Source organism: Chanodichthys erythropterus, chromosome 5 (assembly GCF_024489055.1).
Source record: "Chanodichthys erythropterus isolate Z2021 chromosome 5, ASM2448905v1, whole genome shotgun sequence".
NCBI lineage: Eukaryota > Metazoa > Chordata > Actinopteri > Cypriniformes > Xenocyprididae > Chanodichthys > Chanodichthys erythropterus.
The window spans coordinates 24,935,045-24,957,816 of NC_090225.1; the positions used below are offsets into that span (position 1 = coordinate 24,935,045).

The 22,772-nt window shown below is 35.9% G+C and overlaps 1 protein-coding gene across 1 annotated transcript in view; it reads left to right on the forward strand.

Moving 5' to 3' along the window:
• LOC137020177 (CUB and sushi domain-containing protein 1-like) overlaps positions 1-22,772 on the forward strand; it is a 245,575-nt gene that overhangs the window by 89,776 nt on the left and 133,027 nt on the right. The window contains 5 exon segments of the mRNA XM_067385422.1: positions 1,162-1,364; positions 2,197-2,388; positions 8,259-8,397; positions 13,877-14,068; positions 20,809-20,821. Of these exon segments, the coding sequence (XP_067241523.1) occupies positions 1,162-1,364; positions 2,197-2,388; positions 8,259-8,397; positions 13,877-14,068; positions 20,809-20,821 (739 nt within the window).

The following is a 22,772-nucleotide window of genomic DNA, read 5'->3' on the forward strand; positions in this document are numbered from 1 at the left end:
TGACTCAAGGAGGTCAGGCTACAGTCGTGTTGAGTGTAAATAATATAAATCCCAGTGGCTCAGTATAGGAATACATTTATTTTGAAGACCTTTTGTTTTGAACAGTTCAGTAGTGAGGAATATGTGTTTTGTATTCATTCAGCATTTATTATTTTAATGCCAAAGATGATCCATTCCAGACATATTAAAAAGGTCATATTGTGAGGAATCAACTGTTGCTTAAGGACCAGGTATACTTCATTTTCCACGTTCCGCTCCGTCTCACGCACAGTTGAGCGCACAAGCCTTTCAAAGTATACTCCTTTGGCCGTGAGCGAGGAAAGACGCTTTTGGCGGGTGTGCACTATCTAGTGCACTTTGTTTTCAAATGCTCAAATCACTCGCTCATGCGCTGTTGCCGCGGACCCTCCTGATGGTGAAAATTGTCACACGTACAGTTCATGGACTGTCGCAGATTGCGGACGGTCGAAGTATTCTTTGGGCTTTTGTCTTTTAAAACTCTTTGTCCTCTTCTGTGAAAGAAAGTCATTTATTAAAGCTAGATTAAAGCTACATAAAAATAATAAAAAATAAGAATGCCAAAAAAAAAACATATTCCAAGTCATATCTTTACCAAAATACACTATAAACCTATAATAATGATTTATATTTTAGAGCTCTCTAGAGGGAATGCTCTCTTCACAGGAAATTGTGTGTCATGTCATATCCATACACAGAGAAAAGTAGATCCATCTGTGGCTGGCACAACAAATGGAAAAAAAACTGATGACGATGATCATTCAAAATGACAGACCTCTGGAAGAATCACGGGTTGTGACGACAAGGGGAAAAAAAAGTATTTAATTGTCCATCCACGCTGTCCTATATTGGTGCCTCGAGCCACATTCGAGGATCATAGCCGAAGCACAGCCAAAACAATGTTCTTCCACAAGATACACAGTTTTATTTTTTAACATAGTAACATGGTGTACTGTAGCTTTAATTATGTATTATTAATTATTTTTTTATATCCTATCTTTGCAAAGATCTGGACTTCTTATTCTGGACAAACATATTTTAGTTTGCATGTTTTGTTTATAATATGGATGCAATGTGTTTAAATGCCTTGGAAAGAAAATTCAGCCAAATTCTCACCATTCTCACTATATTTGACCTTCCCAGCCTCCACTTCATAGTCTTTGACACAGAGGTGGACCATGACATTCTGAAGGTTTGGGACGGACAAGCGGAGAGTGGCATTCTACTGAAAGAGTGGAGTGGGTCGCTTCTACCCGAAGACACTCACAGCACTTTCAACATCCTCACGCTTCAGTTTGACAGCGATTACTTCATTAGCAAGTCCGGTTTCTCCATCCAGTTCTCTAGTATGTATCAGCTTCTCCTTGGCTGTGTTCAGAATAGTATACTCTTACTATCTTTGCAGTATGCATACTGTGCACTGTGCGCAAATATTCATTAATTGGAATACCTGGATGAGCTACTATAAGTTTGCAGTGGCAACTGGTGGGTTTTAAACACTAAATTGTAGCGGTCTGTAGATCCCCTCCGAAAGATTTTTTTTTTTTTCTTTTCTTTAAAATGGCTTTTTTTTCACTTTTAGTCAGGAGATGTAAAGAAAATGACTCACCTTGACTTTCCATTTCCAGCACGATAAGCCGGAAGTAATGTATCAGCATTTAATTTCTTATCTTTTTTTTTTCTTCGTCATTTTAACTAAAGTGAAAATAATACACAAAATAAAATTGTGTTTTCGAGATTGTAAGTCTATAATCTAATAAATAAAATAGCCAGAAGTATAGTGTATTGTATATAGTGTATGCTGTGCAGTATGCAGTAAGTAATAAGCTATTGTTGCAACACAGCCTTTTTATCTGTTAATGTCCTAAGTTCCCACTGTTCGCATAGGCTATTTATGTATTTTTAAATGGTTATAGAGCATATGTTTATGTTTAAATAGCAGAAACCATTGCATATTTTATTTGACATTTTGTCAGTAATATGATATGATTGTTGACATATAATTAAATTAAAATCTCCATAAACATGAGTTTAACGCCATCACATAAGTGGGCTGCTATGCGACTTAGCATATTTAGTCGAGAGCAGAGGTCCGTTTTCTCATGAATAAGTGATTTTCTGCTCACTCTAATGTCTCCCTGATCCACAGCTGATTCAAAATTTATCTTTTTATTTCAGCTACAGTTGCCACGACCTGCAACGACCCAGGGACCCCTCAAAATGGAACACGCTATGGAGACAGCAGGGAGCCTGGCGACACCATTTCCTTTCAGTGTGACCCTGGGTACCAGATTCAAGGAGTGTCTGAAATCACTTGTGTTCAGCTCAACAGCCGGTTTTTCTGGCAGCCGGACCCACCCACCTGCATCGGTGAGATCCGACTCGACTATGCGCTTCTTACATTCCTTAATGGAAAGCTCTATACCACAGTAAAACCTGATGTGCTATCGAACACTCTTTTATTTTAAAAATAAAATATTTATAAAATTATGGCTGCCAATGCAATACGTTAATTTAGAGTGATTACTTACGAAAAAATATATATATATTATTACTGTTGATACTATAGAAAGTCTGGTATTGTTTCTTTTTTAAATATTGACATAATACATGTACTATAGTACTTGCACTATAGCCATAGTATTCTTTGAAGTTCATTTGGATTATCATGCATATACTGTTGTACATGAATATGTATGAATTATGTTTTATATTTGGTCACACATCATCTAAGAGATACTCTTTCCTTCTTTAATTGTTGGGCACCATCTGAGGAATCTCACAAGAACAATCAAAGTCTGTGCCATCTTTTCTTGCTTTCATCACTTTCACTTTTATTTGTGTGCACTTATACTTGGGCTAAACTGAACAGTCAATCAGAGTGATCTCTCCCACTGACGGCCCCAACGCAGATTCAGCGTGCTGAATAGGTAGATCTGCCGCTGACGTGAGCCCGACTAGTGCCTATGTCACGGCCCTAATGGTGCATGCCCACTACAGTGGCAAAACAGCGCTCAGTGCCGCTGACAACGCTTTGGATTGTGTCTGTAGCGAGTGTGTTTAATATATGCTTTTTCAACACACGGGCAATATAATCATCACAGACACACACAATTACAGTTGGAAAGAAGCAAGCTTTGTTTACGAATTTAAAGATACGCTGTCAATTTAATCACAATGAACGCATTCAAACTGCAATTTTTAACCTACACACAAATAAACACGCACACACGCACACACACACACACACACACACACACACACACACACACACACACACACACACACACACACACACACACACACACACACACACACACACACATATATTTATATATATATGTGTGTGTGTGTGTGTGTGTGTGTGTGTGTGTGTGTGTGTGCGTGTGTGCGTGTATATATATATATATATATATATCAGGGGCGGTGCTTCATTAACAAATTAGGATGAGAACATAATATTACATATTCATATTTAAGTCACTCGATTTTCTACAAGAAAACTGTCCAACAGCGACACCCGCAGGTAAAGTTATAGTGGGAGTCCGTGTCTCTTGTGCCTCCCTTGGACCTTATAGAAAATGAACAGAGCCTCTAAAGCATGCGTTGGGTTTTGTGGGGGGTAATACAGAATGAATGGGGGAAAGTCGTGAGAGGAGGCAGTGCCTTCATTGCGCTATGATTGGATATGGTCGGTTATGATTGGATATGATTGGTTTGTGCGATAAATCCCACCTCTTGTTTACGTGCGCATTTCACGCGTCAGTTTGAATGAATAAAATGATGGTGTCAAAGTAAGTAAACAGCTCACCCACTTAGATATCACCGCTTTGTCACATCAAAAACAAACTTGAAAAGACCTGAAAACACAATGACTGCAGGGGTTTTAATGAGCAATCAGCTTGGTGAAATGAAAGATACATCTTTGTGTCTGTTTACCGAGTATGACTGATGATCCAATGTTGACTATTAAAAATAACAGCTGAAAATCAATACACAAATAAAATATATTGTTTAACCCTCTATGGTATAATGTTGCCTTCAGGAAACATAGTCTATTTTAGATTGTTTTTAATAAAATTAGACTTTTAAATGAAAATAAATAAATTAAAAATGTATGAAAATGTTTATTGATATTATTATAGTGTCTATTTATTATTGATATTAATATTGTGTAGTAGTATAGTATAGTTTAAGCAGGAAAAACACCACAAATAATTTTTTCCTTATTGATATATTGCGTACCAGAAGGTTAAATTGTTACTGCCTTTAGTTATTATTTTGGAATAAATGTAAAATGCTTAAAACACTAACTTGATGAGATTGACTTGGTTTTAATAAATAGAACATTAATTACATTGTTAATGTGAAAATACAAAATAGAATTGTTTTTGATGTAATGTAATGTAATGTTAATTTAATAAAGAAAATGTGACATTAAGAGTAATGGACATGAATTTACATTTGATTTATAAAAAAAATAATAAAAAAAATAAACTGTGAGGACATTGTTTGCCTCATTTCAGAACACCACTGCACGCCACTGATAGGCTATGCTGCTGGCTGGCATTTTGTCAAAAATGCACCTGGTGCAGATACATTTGATGGACAGAGTGTTACAGCTGCTTAGTTGCTTACTCTCATGACACATAGCAACACAGCTGAAAGTATTCCTTGTTTGACCTTTTTATTGAAAGTAGCCTACATTTACCTGTTGATGCCTTCACAAGCTTCTGTAAAAGCTGCTGTTTGGGATTTGAATTGAGGCATATGGGAAAGGGCCGTTTGTAAAATATGCTGTATAGGTGGCACTAATGTTGCAGAAACTATATGCTTCACCTATGGTATGGCGCATCGGCTGAAGGCATGCATCTAAATCAGAGGCATAGGTGTAATTTGCAGGTGGGAGGGGTGGGACATGTCCCCATCACTTTTTTTTCCAGAGTTGATATTGTCCCCACCACTTTTTGAAACATCTCACAGCACTGATGTATCTAATACAAAATAAACATCTCTAGTTGATTAGCAATCCATTTGTTTGTGTTAAATAATAGGCGATCTGGTGCTGGGATGTGTTGTTTTTGAAATCACGCTGAGTGCTCATAGCCGCTGTTATCAGTGGTGCAACAGTATTCTCTTGGCGCTCGTACACACTGCGTAGTCTTCACATGGACAAATGCTTCAATCTATAGCTTAGCACTGTTGCAGAGACTCTCTATTCTTTCTGTTGAAATCACAAAACAAAATGCACATACACCTTTCCCTGCTCTTGATATACAATCACTGTCTATGTCAATACATTTTGTGCTTTTATTATTGTAATAATACAATTACAATACACCCCCCCCCCAACCACACACATTCCTGTCCCACCCACTTTTTAAAACAGTTGCAGTTGTTTATATATATATATATATATATATATATATATATATATATATATATATATATATATATATATATATATATATATATACATATAAAACAACTGCAAAGCATCCAAAGTGTAAACAATATGATTTATGGACTAAATCTTTGGCACAATATGCATATTTTTTTAAACTCTCAAGACAGATTTAACTACCTAAATGTCACAGCGATTGGCTGCTGCCTGCGTTTTTTGCTTGATATTTGCATAAAGTCAAGAATTGCCCAGCCTTTTGATCCTCTCAGTCGCTCTCAATGCTTTATCCGGTCCACTGCCAATCCCACATTGCACCACGTGAGCGTGAAGCTCAATTGGAAACGCTTGCTCTGCTCCGCTCACTCCACGCCAGTGGACACACCGTAAAAGAGGTGACCAAGTCATTTTGGTTGAGCTCCAGAGATCATATGTGGAGAGGTCATATGCTCTTCTGAGTGCATGACAAATGAAAGAAACCCTGCTTGAAATTTGCAAAAAAGCATGGACTCTTAGAGTATGAGAAACAAGATTCTCTGATCTGATGATGTTCAATTCTAATCGTCTTGTCTTGAGGAAACCAGGCACTGCTCATCACCTGTACAATACCATCCCAATGGCAAGAGTGGCTTAGAGCGACTCAGAACCCGGATTTGATCCCAATTAAACATCTCTGGAGAAACCTGAAAATGACTGTCCACTGACAGTTCCCATCCAACCTGACAGAGCGGAATACTTTCGCAAGGCAGTATAAATTAAACTCTAGAACCTTCACTCTACCACTGTAACAACACATACTCTAAAAAAATGCTGGGTTAAAAACAACCCAAGTTGGGTTGAAAATGGACAAACCCAGCGATTGGGTTGTTTTAACCCAGCGGTTGGGTTAAATGTTTGCCCAACCTGCTGGGAAGTTTTATTTAAACCAACTATTGTTTAAAAATTGCTATATGTCTAGCTTAAAATGAACCCAAAATAATTGTGAAATTAAAAACCAGATCCAATTAGAGACAACAATAATAGACAAAAGGTGAATGTTTATTAATAAGCTGTAATATTTTATTAATATAAATGTAATAGTTTAATAGTTTATTAATATAATTTTATTAATAAGCAATTTAATAAATGTTTATTGTTTAATAATTATTCATTGAACATTAACAGATGTTCATTTCCAACATACTTTGGGTTAATTTTAATTAAGCAATACAGTAATTTTTAAACAATAGTTGAGTTAAATAAAACTACCCAGCAGGTTGGGCAAACATTTAACTCTACCGCTGGGTTAAAACAACCCAATTGCTGGGTTTTTATCCATTTTCAACCCAACTTGGGTTGTTTTTAACCCAGCATTTTTTAGAGTGCAGTATGTTTTTGCAACTCTACTCAATTGCCCACCACCAATCATAAAGTAAAAAATCACCAATCATCTTAAAATTGTTCTTAGTTTTCATGCCACATTGAATGGTCTTCTTGTAGAGAAATAAGAAATATTCATATTTGCTCAGTGTTATAGGTTAAAGTATAGGTGTCTCAGTCACTGCATTACACAGTTGCTTTATATTATTACTGTGACCTTCTCTCAGCCCTTCAGTATTTTTCTGCTTCTTATTCTTTCTTCTTTTCTTTTTTTCAGTCCAGCATGCTCTGCACCTTCTAAGCATGTTCAAGAATGGCTTTTTTTTTTTTTTTTTTTTTCTCCAGTGTCATGCTGTAATATTTCCATGAAATTCTACAAGGTCATACAGAGCACAATAGTCGGGTTCAGGAAATAAAACTCACATTCATCTTCTTTGTAGAGAGAAATTGATTTTTAATGATAATGTTTAAACCGTTCAAGACAGACCTAGCTTGAGCTTGGAAATTGTTAAGGGATGATATATGCTTTTGTACCTTCATTAAGAGAGAGAAAAGAATAGTTTAATTGCTGAATTCCCAGTGTAATGCAACATTATTCTACAATTCTAAAGTGAAACCCACCAATCAGAAAAGGGAGTGTTTGCAAGGAAGCAAGAATTAGAATCTGAATCTGACTCTACAGTGACCTGCTCACTCCCATAAAACCCCAACATACTTTCACACAATTTGTATATTTGTATATATTTTAGTATTTTGTTATTTTACTGATAAACCATTATATTTCATACAATGTTCATTAACTTGGTCAATAGTTTTATAGTGTATTGACATTTTTTTTTTTTTTTTCACCTAGTCTTTTGCAATGCTTCATGAGACGTAGTTCATTCCATCATAAAAAGACATAAAACACAGTCTTTATTGCAGTATCTTAGTTCCAGGTTTTGCTCCAAACCAAATTTTTAATGTTGTGGTCTCAGAGCTCATTGATCTGGTTCATGACTTAAACTTTTTTATTGAAAATTTGTTTTAGATGCTTGGGAGAAATTTCCAGAACCAAAGTCAGCAAAATAATTTATTATTAATTTATATATCTATTATAACAGTGTTGTTCAGTGCCAAGCATCAAGTACAGATTTTTATTTATTATTTTATTTATTTATTTTTTGTTTGTGAGTTCAGTAAATACAGTCAGTATATTAATACTTGTTCTGCAAACAAGACATACCCTTCAGATCTAGAAATTTCTTAGGTGGTTTGGTAATAAAGTTCTGTGTGATATCCTTTACAATTAATTTTAGTTACAATTATTGATTGTTGTTGTTATTATTATTATTATTATTATTATTATTATTATTTAATGTTGTGGGATATAGTTCAGAGTAATCATCCTGTAATCAGGCTGCTTTAACATTGTTTATTGTTACTGTGTTGAAGGATCACATTAAATAATCTCTCATCCTCACTCTCCTTGTTATGACAGCTACCTGCGGGGGCAATGTGACAGGGCCTGCTGGGGTAATTCTATCACCCAACTATCCTCAACCCTACCCACCAGGAAAAGAGTGTGACTGGCGGATAAAAGTCAACCCTGACTTTGTCGTCGCTTTAATCTTCAAAAGGTAATGTGCTCATATGGCGCTGGGTGCATCTGACTCTCATGCCACCTAAAGGGGTATAACATCTTTTACAGGGTTGTGCACCATTCAGAACGGAATTGTTTTTAAACTTCAGTTTCTATAAATGTTAAATGTATTTAAATTGAGCCAACATATTTAATGGTGACCTTTTTACATCAACATGTTCTCCAACCAATACGACCATATAGGTCGTTTGTCACTTCCCTGAAATACGACTCATATGAGTGTTTACTAAAGTGGCGCCCCTATCGACAACAGGACACTTTAATTTTAATTCATGAAATACGACCCATAGGAGCATTTGCTTTCATTTTAATGCATTGTTCCCTTTTATCTGCATCAGGTTTCGTGTTTCGCGTAGCTCAGCTGGTAGAGCATTGCAATAACAATATGCAATCATGTGATCATGCGATCGTGGGTTCGATCCCAGGGAACACATGTGCTCATAAAGTGTAAATGCACTATAAATCACTAAGGTTAGGTTTAGGGATGGGGTAGGTGTAGTCATTAATAAAATTAAATTTCTGTAAATGGAAATAGGAGAATTAGTGTAAAAAGTCCACACATTGCATTTTAATGAACACGCATTTTGATTTCAAAACGTAAATATAGGTCGTAATATGGTGCTTAAAAAACGACCTATAGGGTCGTTTTTGTGGAGGACAGTCTGTTTTACATATCGTTAGCCTCATAGCATAATTGCCTAAGTCATTTTTTGGCCTAATTGTGATATTTGCCTTTGAAATATGATCTGGGCAATTATGCTATGAGGCTAACGATATAAGGGCCCTATTTTAACAATTTAAGCGCATGGTCTAAAACACACAGTGCAAGTGCACTTAGGGCATGTCCAAATCCACTTTTGCTAGTTTAATGACGTAAAAATGGTCGGCACACCCGGCGCATGGTCTAAAAAGAATGTCTCTATTCTCATAAGGAGTAATGGGTGTGTTTTGGGCATAATGTGCAATAAACCAATCAAAGTCTCATCTCCCATTCATTTTAAAAGCCAGTTGCGCATTCGCTATTTACATGGCAGAATTTGCAAGTGGAAAAACTGAACGCTTCTCTATCGAGGAAATTGCTTTAACCTTGCGCACAAGCAGACCATCTACAGGACAAGCTAGATTCCACCAAAGCATTTTTATCTTTATGCACACAATAATAATCTTTGACATTGTAATCCTTTTATTTTTAATATTTGCATGTTTTTTGTGTGTGTCTTTGTGTGCGTAATAAGCAGAGTGTGTGTGCGTTGTGTACCCGCATATAGGCGCATATTACTAATGTGCTCTTTAAATAACAAAACAAATATTGCGCCATTGACTTTAGATCATGTTTCAGTTGATCAATGGTGCAGTCTATTTCAGGTGCCTCAGAATAGCAACATGCCAACAATGCACCTGAACACACCTCGTTTTCAGACCAGCACGCCCGTGGGTGCACAAATGGTCGCAAATGCATTTGCTATTTAAACAACATGGCGAAGGATGTGAAAATAACTGCGTTGGGCTGAAACTAGCAAAAAACACTTGTGTCGTGCCTGGCACCGCATTGCGTCGGGTGTATGATAGGGCCCTAAGAGTTCATTATACTGTGAAAACACACTGTATGTTTCATTTGCATTTATATTTAATCATTTAGCAGATACTTTCATCTAAAGCGACTTACAAATGAGAACAATAGAAACAATCAAATCAATAAAAGGGCAACAGTAGTGCAGTGTCAAGTCCCAGTTATTCTAGCAAAGTGCATGTAGCAAGTTTTTTTTTTTAATAAATGAATAAATAGAGAGAATAGAAATAGAAAAAAAGTAAGTGCTAATATTAATGGGTAAATTGTTTATGAAAAATATGTCTTTAGACTTTTTTTGAGAATGGCTAAAGACTCAGCTGCTTGAATTGAGTTCGGCAGGTCATTCCACCAGCAGGGAACAGTCAAGGAAAAGGTCCGTGAGAGTGATTTTGTTCCTCTTTGGGATGGCACCACAAGGAGCCATTCACTTGCAGAACGCAAGCTAATACAGTAAATCTGAAGTAGTGAGTTTAGGTATAGTGTTGCAGAGCCAGTGGTTCTCTTGTAGGTAAACATCAGAGCCTTGAATTTGATGCGAGTGGCTCTTGGCAGCCAGTGCAAACTGATGAAGAGAGGTGTGACGTGTGCTCTTTTCGGCTCGTTAAAGACCACTCTTGCTGCAGCATTCTGGATCAGTTGCAGAGGATTGACAGTACATGCTGGAAGGCCTGCCAAGAAAGCATTACAATAGTCCAGTCTGGATATAACAAGAGCTTGGACGAGGAGTTGTTTAGAATGCTCCTATAGGAAGGGTCTAATCTCCCTAATGTTGTATAAGGCGGTTGTAGCAATATGGTCTGTGAAGCTTAAATGATCATCACTCACAACCCCAAGGTTCCTGAAGTTATGGTTGACGAACCTAGTTGGATGAAGAGGTTGTGATGAATTGTTGTTTCAGAACTCAACACATCCTTGTTAGTCCAAAAATGGCTTTTATTGAAACCAAGCTACCGAAACAACTTGCATTGTACTTCATCCTCTTTATTACATCATAGATATGAATACATTAGCACTCCCTGATTAAGACTCCCTGAAACAGATCAGACATACTTCTTCATGATTACCTCTTTGGTCCGCCAACTAGCATGTTAGTCAAGTTATATGGACAGACAATGAAACAGAAAAATGTAAAATGGGATCTCTAGACTAAAAATAATATTACCTTGAAAGTGGTTGTTTATTTTAAAATATATCTCAGGAGAGCATTATTATTTATTTATTTATTTATGACTGTATTTACGTGAGATACTCCACACGATGGACATTTTGACAACTATGTGTGCATTTGACCATTCTGGCGTGAGGAGAACTGACTGCGCTATGTCTGAGAGAACTGGGATCGCGCGCAAGAAAAAGAGAGAGAGCGTGTGCGAGAGAGAGCGCTTCTGGTCTGTGTTATTCAGCGGGATTCCACCCATACCTCCTTCACTAATCGATAACGAAGATTGAAAGCATGCAGTTCACAATGTGTGTGTTGTCATCATTAATTTTGAAGTATTTCCACACCCCTGAGGCTGACATTGTTTCTGCTGCTGCCGCTGGTGTCTCTGTACATGGACGATTTTGTCAGTTACGTCACGTGAGGTATCGGTCTTTGGTATCGGGGGGTAAGTACGAGTACGAGTACATGAGCTTGGTATCGGGCATCCCTAATCATTTGTTGCTGTTTATGCTCGAGTAAATTAAGCCAGTGAATGGTCAACTTCACATTGTTTCACTTAGTAGAATCAAAATCATCTGCTGTTTTTATATGCGATGCAGTTGGTTGAGTTAATTAACCCTCTGACAAAGCGTTTCAGTTTAACGTTTTCATTCAGCTCTTCATCTTCAGCGCTCGCAGCTCAAACAGCAATGCTGTTATTTGAAACAGTAATATTAATTTTAGATGTTTCTTTTTCAAAAACAGTGATGCATTATTAATGATAACTTGCATTTTTATTTTTCTTATTATTTTCATCAACAATATGGTTTTATTAAAATCATTTCATTATTGTCCATGCAGAGGCTATTCCATTTTATTTCTCCATGGCACATGCATTTTATTTATTTGATAGGCAATACGGTAGCTAAACATTAACAGAATCCAAAAATCAAATTACAAACAGCTGAAATAGTTTGAAATCACTTGTAGCTACCCTACCTGATTGAGTGACAAAAATCCAGTCTTTCACGCGATCTGCCTGTGTCTATTTGAGTCTTTTCAAATAGCGCGCTATAGTCAGCTTGTTGGCCGGCAGAAGCGCGCCGCAGTGTTTGTCGTTGTTGAGTTCTAGGACATGAGTTGTTGGCACAACTTGCATCATACGTTTTTTTTTGATAATCTTTTACCATTTCAAAGTGCATCCGATTGTACACTTTATCCCAGACATTGTTGAAGATTTAATCCCTGCCGTAAAGATGCTCATCTGCCGGTCACGTATCATGGAAGTGAAACTTAAATCGGTCACAGGTTGGATTTATTCACGCATATTAAAAATATTTATTAAAATCTTCCTTCTTTTCAAATTTTTATTTATAGTATTAACATAATAGGCTGTATATTAACCTATTGGGAAAGAACCGGTATGTCTATGTAAAATCAGATATTGAGCACCCCCATATCTCTCTCATAACACCTCTGCAACGATTCGACTGTGAGATTGGTAGTCGAATCAGGCTCCTCCTATCGAAGATTCGAATTGTCGACTATTCAGGGTCACCCCTAAAGTGCACCTAAGGAAACATTATAAAATAATAAAAAATGTAGCTTTTGACAAACACTCAATGGCAAGAAGGTGTGCCAAGTACATATGGGGCATTTCTAGACAGATGTGATCAGTATATCATTGCCAGATTACATTAAGAATCAGAGCCACCTAATGGAGGTTCTTTTTAAATCATAGATGTTTCATTATTTTTAATCAAATAGCTTTTATTTTATGGATTATAGATGCTTAATTTCCCAGAATACTCTAATTTACCCTTAAGTGTTCAAAATGGAGCCAAATAGAGCAGGTTTGCAAGACCTGAAACATAATTTCTAAGAAGCCAGTGATTGTGTTTTTAGTACTTTATTTATTTATTTTATTTTTTTGTACATAGGGGTGGAGATACATCAGTGTTGAAGCATATTATGAATTCAAATCACTGCAATTTAATGAGTGTCCTGTATCAAAGCCTTCACATACAAATCAACAATCGCAATCATCAACTCACATACTTGAATATTTAGAATGATTATGATTGCTTGTGTTTCACTCTGCTAAAGTCATCATGACTTCATGGACTTCCATTACAATTATAACTACAATGAAGGATTCTAGTGGGCTTTCTGGTGAAGCAGGTTAAGCGAGGATGTACTGGTCACCATTGAACACTTTCCTAGCTTAACATCCATGTTTATTAAAAGCATTTATCAAAAATATTGTTTATGCTTTAACATATCATTACATAATAATAGAAAAGCAATTACTAAAACATTTAAATAAATGAAAAATGTCACACAGAGTCTGTCTAGTCTAATGACATGCTCTTTTAGGATTCTTAATGGCCAATTTAAGCACATTAAATCCATTGCAATGTTGGTGATATTGCTTAATCACAAATAAAATCATCACTAAAGGATATTGTGAATAATCAGTGTTTCGCACAGCTCTATTTTGCTTGACAGAAATGGTGTTAAGCATGTTAAGCTTCCTGGTTGGGACACCTCTACATGACCTTTCAATGCAGAAGATCAACATCACAATTCAACATGTGTTTGGATTTAATAGGGTCTTGTGAAATTTATACTCAAAATAAATCTAATGGCTTTAAATTTAGTACACTGGTGGGACCTTGTGCATAATGCTTAACAACTGAATAAAATATCTAGCAATCCTTAATTCCTTCTTCATTTGTTGTGCAGTTTTAACATGGAGCCCAGCTATGACTTCCTCCATATTTATGAGGGTGAAGACTCCAACGGACCTCTGATCATCAGTCTGCAGGGGAACCAGGTTCCCGAGCGCATCGAGAGCAGTGGGAACAGCCTTTTCCTGGCCTTCCGCAGTGATGCATCCCTGGGGATGGCTGGCTTTGCTATTGAATATAGAGGTAAGTCTGACCTTACAGGTGTATGGTTTGTTCCCTTGAGGGGGAGGGCTTGGGAAACAAGTGAAGCACAACCACGGGGTCAGTGGTCACTTTCAGACTGCAGACTAAGGTTGAGTGTCAAGGTCACATTTAAAAATAAAATAACTTTTAGTGCTGCTGAGGACAAATTTTGTGTCATCTGAACAAGTATGTAACATGTCTGCCACTTTTGTTCTGACCAACTAAGGGGGAAAAAAGCATTACAAAAAATCACGCTGCCAATGGCGATTAAATCTAACGATCGCTTAGCTCATATCACGTCAAACTGTGCAAATTATTATTATTGTTATACTTTGTTTTCAAATTGTTAATGTTAAATACCCCCTGTGGTGAAAATCATGTTTTTAGTGTTGTTTATATGCAGGGGTGGACATGGGGGGTAACAGGGGGTGGGGGGGTGTAACACAGGGGGATGGCGTCCCAGTTCAAATTGGTTAATTATAATTATATATTAATTATATGGTTTTTTTATAGAAATGAAGGGATTTCTGTATTTATTCACTCAATAGCCTACGAAAACGAAAACGATTTAGCGCAAAAAAAATCTTGCAATAAAATTGCATAATTAATCATGAAAAGATCGCAATCTGGAATCAAACATCCAAGCGATCTTACTCAGTGCTCGAAGTGGGCCGGCACTTCTCACATGTTGCTGGTACTCTAACCACCACACCGAAACATAGAATCAGGCTGTTAATTAATTGTATAAATCGTGCGTTTGGAGCTTTTATAAGCATGAGTGGCACACCGCGCGCGAATCACCACAGGCGCGTTCACAGGCGCGCTCCAAAAGGAAGAGAGGAAAACATGATGATGATCCTCCAAGCTTTTTAACTTCTCATGAAAACCTTTCCTAGAATTTATCATGTTCTATGGCATTTATTGTAGTACATTTTAACTAACTTACTAAAGAATTTATAATATATAATCTATTAAGGGAATAGATTTAAATAAGAGAGAAAAAAGTTAACATTGCCCTAAGCATATAATGAGGAGCCATCAGTAGTCTAGCTGTAATTATATCCTTATTGTAACAAATGCTATGGTTAAACAATTACAAGAACTACTTTTTCATAAGGCCAAGCACAAGCTAGAATCATGGATCTTCTTGAATTATTGACTAAACATTAGTTTTCCTCATGTGTAAAATGTGTTCTGCTAATATGACAGATATGCCCATTAGGAAAAACCTGGCTGTATTACAAGAATTAACATGTTCAGTATAAGAACATTTTAAGTAAAGAGAGTTTGACTTCCCATGGCACTTTGTAAACAAGTAATTGTTAACTATAGGCTGTTACTTTATTGCAGTTTTGTTATCAACTAACTATCCACTAACTGTGGACCATTTTGCAAAAATAAAGCAACAAATAAATAAAAAAATCTCACGAGAGAGCAAACCGAAACTCCTCGCAATCAAGGAAGACAACCAGTCCCCCATTCCAAACGGAAGTAAACAAAATAGAGTAGATCAGCCTTTGAAAGTAACTTGATACTTCAAATAAAGATTGTGTCAATTACATCATTACACCAGTAGGTGGCAACAAATGATTGTTAAAAATGTATTTGTCATTGAATCATTCATTACAAAGAATTGTTCAAAAACACTGGCTCATCTATGAAACAATTGACATCTTTATAATTGAGTCATTGAATTATTTATTCAAAACGATTTTTAAAAAAATAATAATAATTTATTCAAAATAATTAATGGTTTCTAATGGTAAATAGACTGCAGCAACTAACATTATGTCAGAATCTCTAGTAAATTACATGTTTTTTTTTTTTAAATTGTCTGTTCAGAATCATGGGAGAATTAAAATAAATCTCAATTTCCAGAATGTGCCAGTTTGTGCCATTGACCTTTCATGTGCTTGCTTGATAATTAAGAAAATATTGTTTTGAGGAAACATGAAATAGGCCTGTTTAATGTTAGCATATTATATAATTATATAATAATTTATATTTAAATACATCTGAAAAGTAAAAAAAATAAAATAAATAATAATAATAATAATTGAATCTCAGCCATTTCCAGCCCTGTTTATATGCTTATTTGGTGTTTTTAATATACATTATGACAAACCATGTGCAAATTCATAAGTCAACACCATTGCTGAGTATTTTCTGTTTAAAAATGCAGGGAGAAAAAGACAGTCTCAAACCCGTGGTTTGAAATTGCTGGTGTTTGTGACGTCACAAACTACCTCGTAACCAATCATGTCAACGTGCCGGCGGGCTTTAGCATATCATTAACCTTGAGCGCTCTGAAGCAGGAATATCGAGAGAAGGTTATCCCGGTATATTTTCTGTTGATATGAAAAATTGTGTAGATTTAGCAATATAGTGAGTCTATGATGTATATTATGATGTTATGATGAGCTATATGCCTTTCTCCACTGGTGTTCTGAGTTGTTCAAAGCATTTGTAAGGATACTGATTGTTAGAAGGCAGCTGTCTGACTCTGAGATGAAGTGGCTGTGCCAAGTGTTCGAGCGCATAGGGCCTCGCGCACGCCAAAGTAAAGTGATGGCTGACTTGAAGTTAAGCCAATAAAGTTCAAGTTTTTGTCCTTTGAAATATTTAATACTATAAAACATAGCAAAAACAATATTGCTCTGAGCATGTGACCGTGATTCATGTGCATATGTCAGTCAGTGTGGCATCACACATCAAGTTCTGAGAGAGCTATTCATTCCATCTTAAATTCTGATTTTGACAGCCTCTGGAATGGGTCAGCTATTACCTGATAAGTTCAAGTAAATACGCTGGAAATCTGCGCTCATTCAAGGATGTGCATTTATTGCATGTATGGAGAGGGCACGGGCCTGCAGGATTTCATTCTGACGGTACGCACAAAGGGTTTTTTATTTAACACTATAAAGTTACGCACCTTTCGGACCATCACTGAGAGCAATGGTACCACAGAATGAATGTAGCTCTATCTCTAGATGTTTTAACGTTTTTAAATCTGAAATCTCCAAAAAGCAATGAATTTGCAAGACATCCATTTAGTACATGTTCACAGAGGAAAACGGCTGAAAAGGAGCACTGCTTGTTCTCTCGATGCTACTGTCTGTTTTACTGAGAAATTGCTTCAGGTGATTCAGTGAGAGCAGTCCAAATGAATGCAAGTGGATTCAGACCGTTTTGCAAAGGCGTTTTACCAATTTATAAGTTAGAACACAATTTAAGTGTCAAAAATATGTGAGCAGTTCAGTTACACAGCTGTTAAACTGAATATACGAAGTGAAGCAAGCTTTTTTCTTAAATATCCACAACACAAACAACAAATTGCTTATCACTATAGCAACAGTAGACACTCTGAGCTGGTGTGAGCGAGTGGAGGCATGTCTAATTTGTTTCATTTTTGGCATATTCATTGATCCGTGTATATTAAATGAGGCAAGGGTGTAGAGTTATGTTCAAGCTATTTTAAGACGTGAAGAATTTTTTTTTACTGGAAAAAAGTTTAAATGTCATTTTGGTGATCAAAGATGAGGGGGACTTTGACAACATCAGCATTGCGTAACTGTATTTAGTGTGTATTAGCTTTAGATTTCAATTTCTGGACAGTCTAATCTCTAACGTTAATTTGTCATACCATACAATCCGCCATCAAAATGATAAGTTTAATTATTGCATCTGCTGTGAGAAAAGGCTATAAATGATCCGCCTCACATGCAGCAAACGGCGACATGCTCAAATTTACCACAAAAACCCACCGGTACCACCTGAATTATAAAACATTATTATTAGCTTACCATTGTGAATAGAGCTAAGGTAAGTTTTGAACACTGGCTGGTTATGTACTTGCTCAAAAATTGATTTTGGATCATTTTTAAGCAAAAAAAGTTATGGACAGCAGCTTTAATATAAATGAAAATTTAGATTAATAAAATTATATAATAAGGAGGCTCAATAATAAGTGTTTAGCAATGAAAGTGCAAACAATCTTAGCAATCCCAAAAAATAATTTATTTCTTTATATTTGGAGTGAAAAATGGCCTAAAGATGTTAATAGAGATAATTATCTTGGCTACAAAAGCTTGTTCCTTTTAGGAATGTCAGATAGTTTTGAATGTTTTGCCAGTTCAAGCTGAAGTAATTAGATTTGCTTTCATCTTAAATGAGTGACTATCTATATTTGTCTTTTATGTGGACTGTGAAGGTTGGTAGAATATTTGAATTATCTAAAAACTCTTGGATGGAATTAGGTTTAACAAGACAATGGGTAATGTTAAGCAGATCCTTTGTAACTTATAAATTAAAGTAAGAATTCATCAATACTGTAACACCCATTAAATGCTGACCCTGATGACCAGATAAGGACTCTGGAGATTTGCAACTATTTCCTGCTAATTCTAAGAAGAAGAGGCTGAAGGAACTCTGACACGTTAAAAGCACACACTGCATTTTTAAATATTTGAGAGATGCTGATATTAAAGACTCCATTGAATTCAAATTGGATGGCTTTGTGGCTTTTAGTCCATGCCTATTAGGTTTGAGGCCATCATTATGCTAGTGTACTCCTAAATAAAATCTTACTCTTCCAGGAAATTAAATAAAAAATATTGATGACTTGACTTGCACTCAGGGGCATATCAGAATTGTGTCCAATAAAAGGCTCTCAAGAATGTCCTCTGAGTAGTGATAACAAGTAGAACATATACACTGTGTGCAGAATTATTAGGCAAGTTGATTTTCTGATCATATTTTTTTTTCCAAGCACATTTTACCAATTCCAATCCACATCAATCTTAATAACTACTATTAATATTGTTTTTAATCATTTATAAGTGATATATAATTGTTCATGAAGGCTGGAAATGAAAAATGCCCTATATTCAGGTGCGCAGAATTATTAGGCAGGTTTTCTTTTACAGATAAAATGAGCCAAAAAAGAGATTTAACTCAGACTGAAAAGTCAAAAATTATTAAATACTCATGAGAAGGACGCAATACTAATGTAATACTAGAAATTGCAAAGTTAAAGCATGACCATTGGACAGTGAAATGCTCATTGGGTCAGCGGGGTCATACAAAAACAGCTGGAGAAGAAAAGACACGTTAACTGCAAAATAATTAAGAATTAAGGTGAAGAATTAAGTGTGAAACCATCAGGAACCCTTTAGTCTCCAGCACCACCATTTCCCAGTACTGAAACCTACCTGGAGTCTTCAGAAGTGTGAGGTGTCAGGATCTCAGAGACTTAGGATAGGTGAAGAATCCTAAAAAATGACCCGCTCTTAATAAGAATCACAAGCTGAAGTGTTATAAAGTACATGAAGACTGGGTTTTTATAGGCCTTATAGACAGACAGCTTGAGAGTGACTCCTGAAGGACCAGCACCACATCCTCTTGTACCACTGTTTGAAGAATTTATCTTCCAGAATCTGGCAGTAAGGTGTGGGAGTTCACTTTTAGTCCATCTCTTATCCTGTAATGTCCATCTTGCAGAGATGGACTAAATGATCTTCCAAAACGTACTGCCAGATTCTGGAAGATAAATTCTTCAAACAGTGGTACAAGAGGATGTGGTGCTGGTCCTTCAGGAGTCACTCTCAAGCTGTCTGTCTATAAGGCCTATAAAAACCCAGTCTTCATGTACTTTATAACACTTCAGCTTGTGATTCTTATTAAGAGCAGGTCGCTTTTTAGGATTCTTCACCTAACCTAAGTCTCTGAGATCCTGACACCTCACACTTCTGAAGACTCCAGGTAGGTTTCAGTACTTGGAAATGGTGGTGCTGGAGACTAAAGGATTCCTGATGGTTTCACACTTAATTCTTCACCTTAATTCTTAATTATTTTGCAGTTAACGTGTCTTTTCTTCTCCAGCTGTTTTTGTATGACCCCGCTGACCCAATGAGCATTTCACTGTCCAATGGTCATGCTTTAACTTTGCAATTTCTAGTATTACATTAGTATTGCGTCCTTCTCATGAGTATTTAATAATTTTTGACTTTTCAGTCTGAGTTAAATCTCTTTTTTGGCTCATTTTATCTGTAAAAGAAAACCTGCCTAATAATTCTGCACACCTGAATATAGGGCATTTTTCATTTCCAGCCTTCATGAACAATTATATATCACTTATAAATGATTAAAAACAATATTAATAGTAGTTATTAAGATTGATGTGGATTGGAATTGGTAAAATGTGCTTGGAAAAAAAATATGATCAGAAAATCAACTTGCCTAATAATTCTGCACACAGTGTATAATCACAGATAACAAGTAAATGTAAGGCTATAGAATGTTATCAAAAAGGATGCTTCAATATGTCTTTTTACAAATTTAGTTGGAAATACATCAATACATGAAGGACAACATGTTTTTGTGTAGCATTTTCATGAGTTTCTTAAAGGGTTAGTTAAATTAAAATTATGTCATTAATCACTCACCCTCATGTCATTCCAAACCAGTAATAGTTTTGTTCATCTTCGGAACACAAATTCAAGATCTTTTTGATGAAATCTGAGAGCTTTTTGTCCCTTCATAGACAGCTACATAACTGACACTTTGATGCTTTAAAAAGTTCATAAAGAGATCCTAAAACTAATCCATATGAATTAAGTGGTTTAGTCCAAATTTCGTGAAGAGAGACAATCTTTTTATATGATGAACAGATTTAGGCTTTTATTCACATATAAACATTCATCAACTCATACATCAGTTGTGGTAAACAGAAGCTCAAACAATGAGGTTCATTCTCGCAGTAAGTTTGAGCTTCCCAAGAGGTTTGTTCTTACGCATTAATTTTATTTATTTATCCTTTATTTATCCAGGAAAATCCCATTGAGATATCATAATCTCTTCTTCCAGGGAGACCTGGTCAAAAACGGCAGCACACATAGTTTCAGACAAATAATAAAAACACAAACAATCCAACAAACCAAAGTTCAAGAAAAGCACTTACAAGACTCTTTGAAAGCAGAATACAGAATACATTTAAAAGTGCTCAAAGATGGCAAAAAGGAAGGCTCGGTTGCGATTCTCTTTTTTGTTCTCTGAGCGATGTTTATATGTGAATATAAGCCTAAATTAAATCTGTTCGTTATATCAAGCAATCAAGTCTCTTCAGAAAATTTTGACTAAACCACTCAATTTATATGGATTAGTTTCACGTTCTTTATGAACTTTTTGAAGCATCAAAGTGTCAGTTGGTGTCTATGGAGGAACAGAAAGCTCTCAGATTTCATCAAAAAGATCTTAATTTGTGTTCTGAAGATGAACAAACTCATACTGGTTTGGAACGACATGAGGGTGAGTAATTTTAATTTTTGAGTGAACTAACCCTTTAACTAAATAGTACTAAATGCATGTGTTAGTGAAAGAGCATTTGTTAAATTATTTGCAAGGGTACAACTTTCCTGTGATTAGTCAAAGAAAAAAAAAACTAAAAAACCTCTTAAGTGGTATTGAGTTATATGTTGTGATTCTCTTCAGTAATGCTGTTAACCTTCCTTATTGAATACCTGGCAATATTCCCCACGGGAAGAGCAAGTTTTGCCAATTCGCCCTTTGTAAATGTTCTTTTAAAAAGAATGAGTTTGTATTTCAAAAATCAGGGCATGCGACAATGACAATGCATCGTCCCAAATGTGCTATGCACCTCCCTGAAATCATTTCCACTCCCAACGGCCCTTTTTATATGATGATTATGGTTGAGTAAAAGTGCAGTTCATGGATTGTTGAATATTTTAATTGTAATTATTTTAATGGCAGCCTATTGCACAGTGTAGATGAACTCTGACTTCAACCTTTTGTCTTTGCTCCACATGAATACCCAATACATTTTAAAAGCTTGCTTGCCAATGTATTATACTGCTTTGTTGATGGTCTCGACATCCCACAATGCTTCAGGATTTCACTTTCATGTTGTGCCATTAGTTTTGTCCCGTGTTTATTGGAAAACTGAGTGACACATGGGAGTTTGATTTTTGCTGTGAAAGCTCATCAGAGAGCACGATCTTAACACACAAGTGATGTGACTATTCGAATTCTATGCTTCACGTCTCAGCGCAGTGGTATAAATCCTGATAGAGTACTTAAATCTGTAGTATTGATTATATTATTGATAGCATTTCATTGCATTTCTTCTTCTGACTTGAATTTAAAGGTGAAGTGTAATTTCTGCAATACTAGTGACTGTTTTAAAAGTGTAGTTTTAAAGTGTAGATCTGTGTGGCATTAGTGTTGTTTCTAGCTAGCCCCTGCCACTCTGCGTATCCTCAAAATGTTAGGGAGAAAAAATAAATAATTAACAGGAGGTTGTTTGGCACATTTCAGCATGGATTATGAATCTTTCACAATATAATGCAAACTTTGGAAAGGTGCTCTTATTGAAAAATGCATCAGTTTAAAAACAATCTAACAACGAAATATACACTAGTGATAAAACAATGGCCTGTTTAATTTTTACAACTGTATGAAAGGATGGAAATTGTAATGTTGAGAGAAATTGTGAGTAAGGTCCAGAGGAGTTGTGTGTGCTGTATAAACATGGTGATTATTGTACTTCTACACAAAATGTGAGCATGAATTTACTCATCTCACTTGCACAAAAACAGATTCAGTATTGCTAAAAATGAATAAAAACAGTCAAATGCAAATTCAGACTATTATAAAAACCTGCAATAATTAATTGTTAAACTACACAGATATAC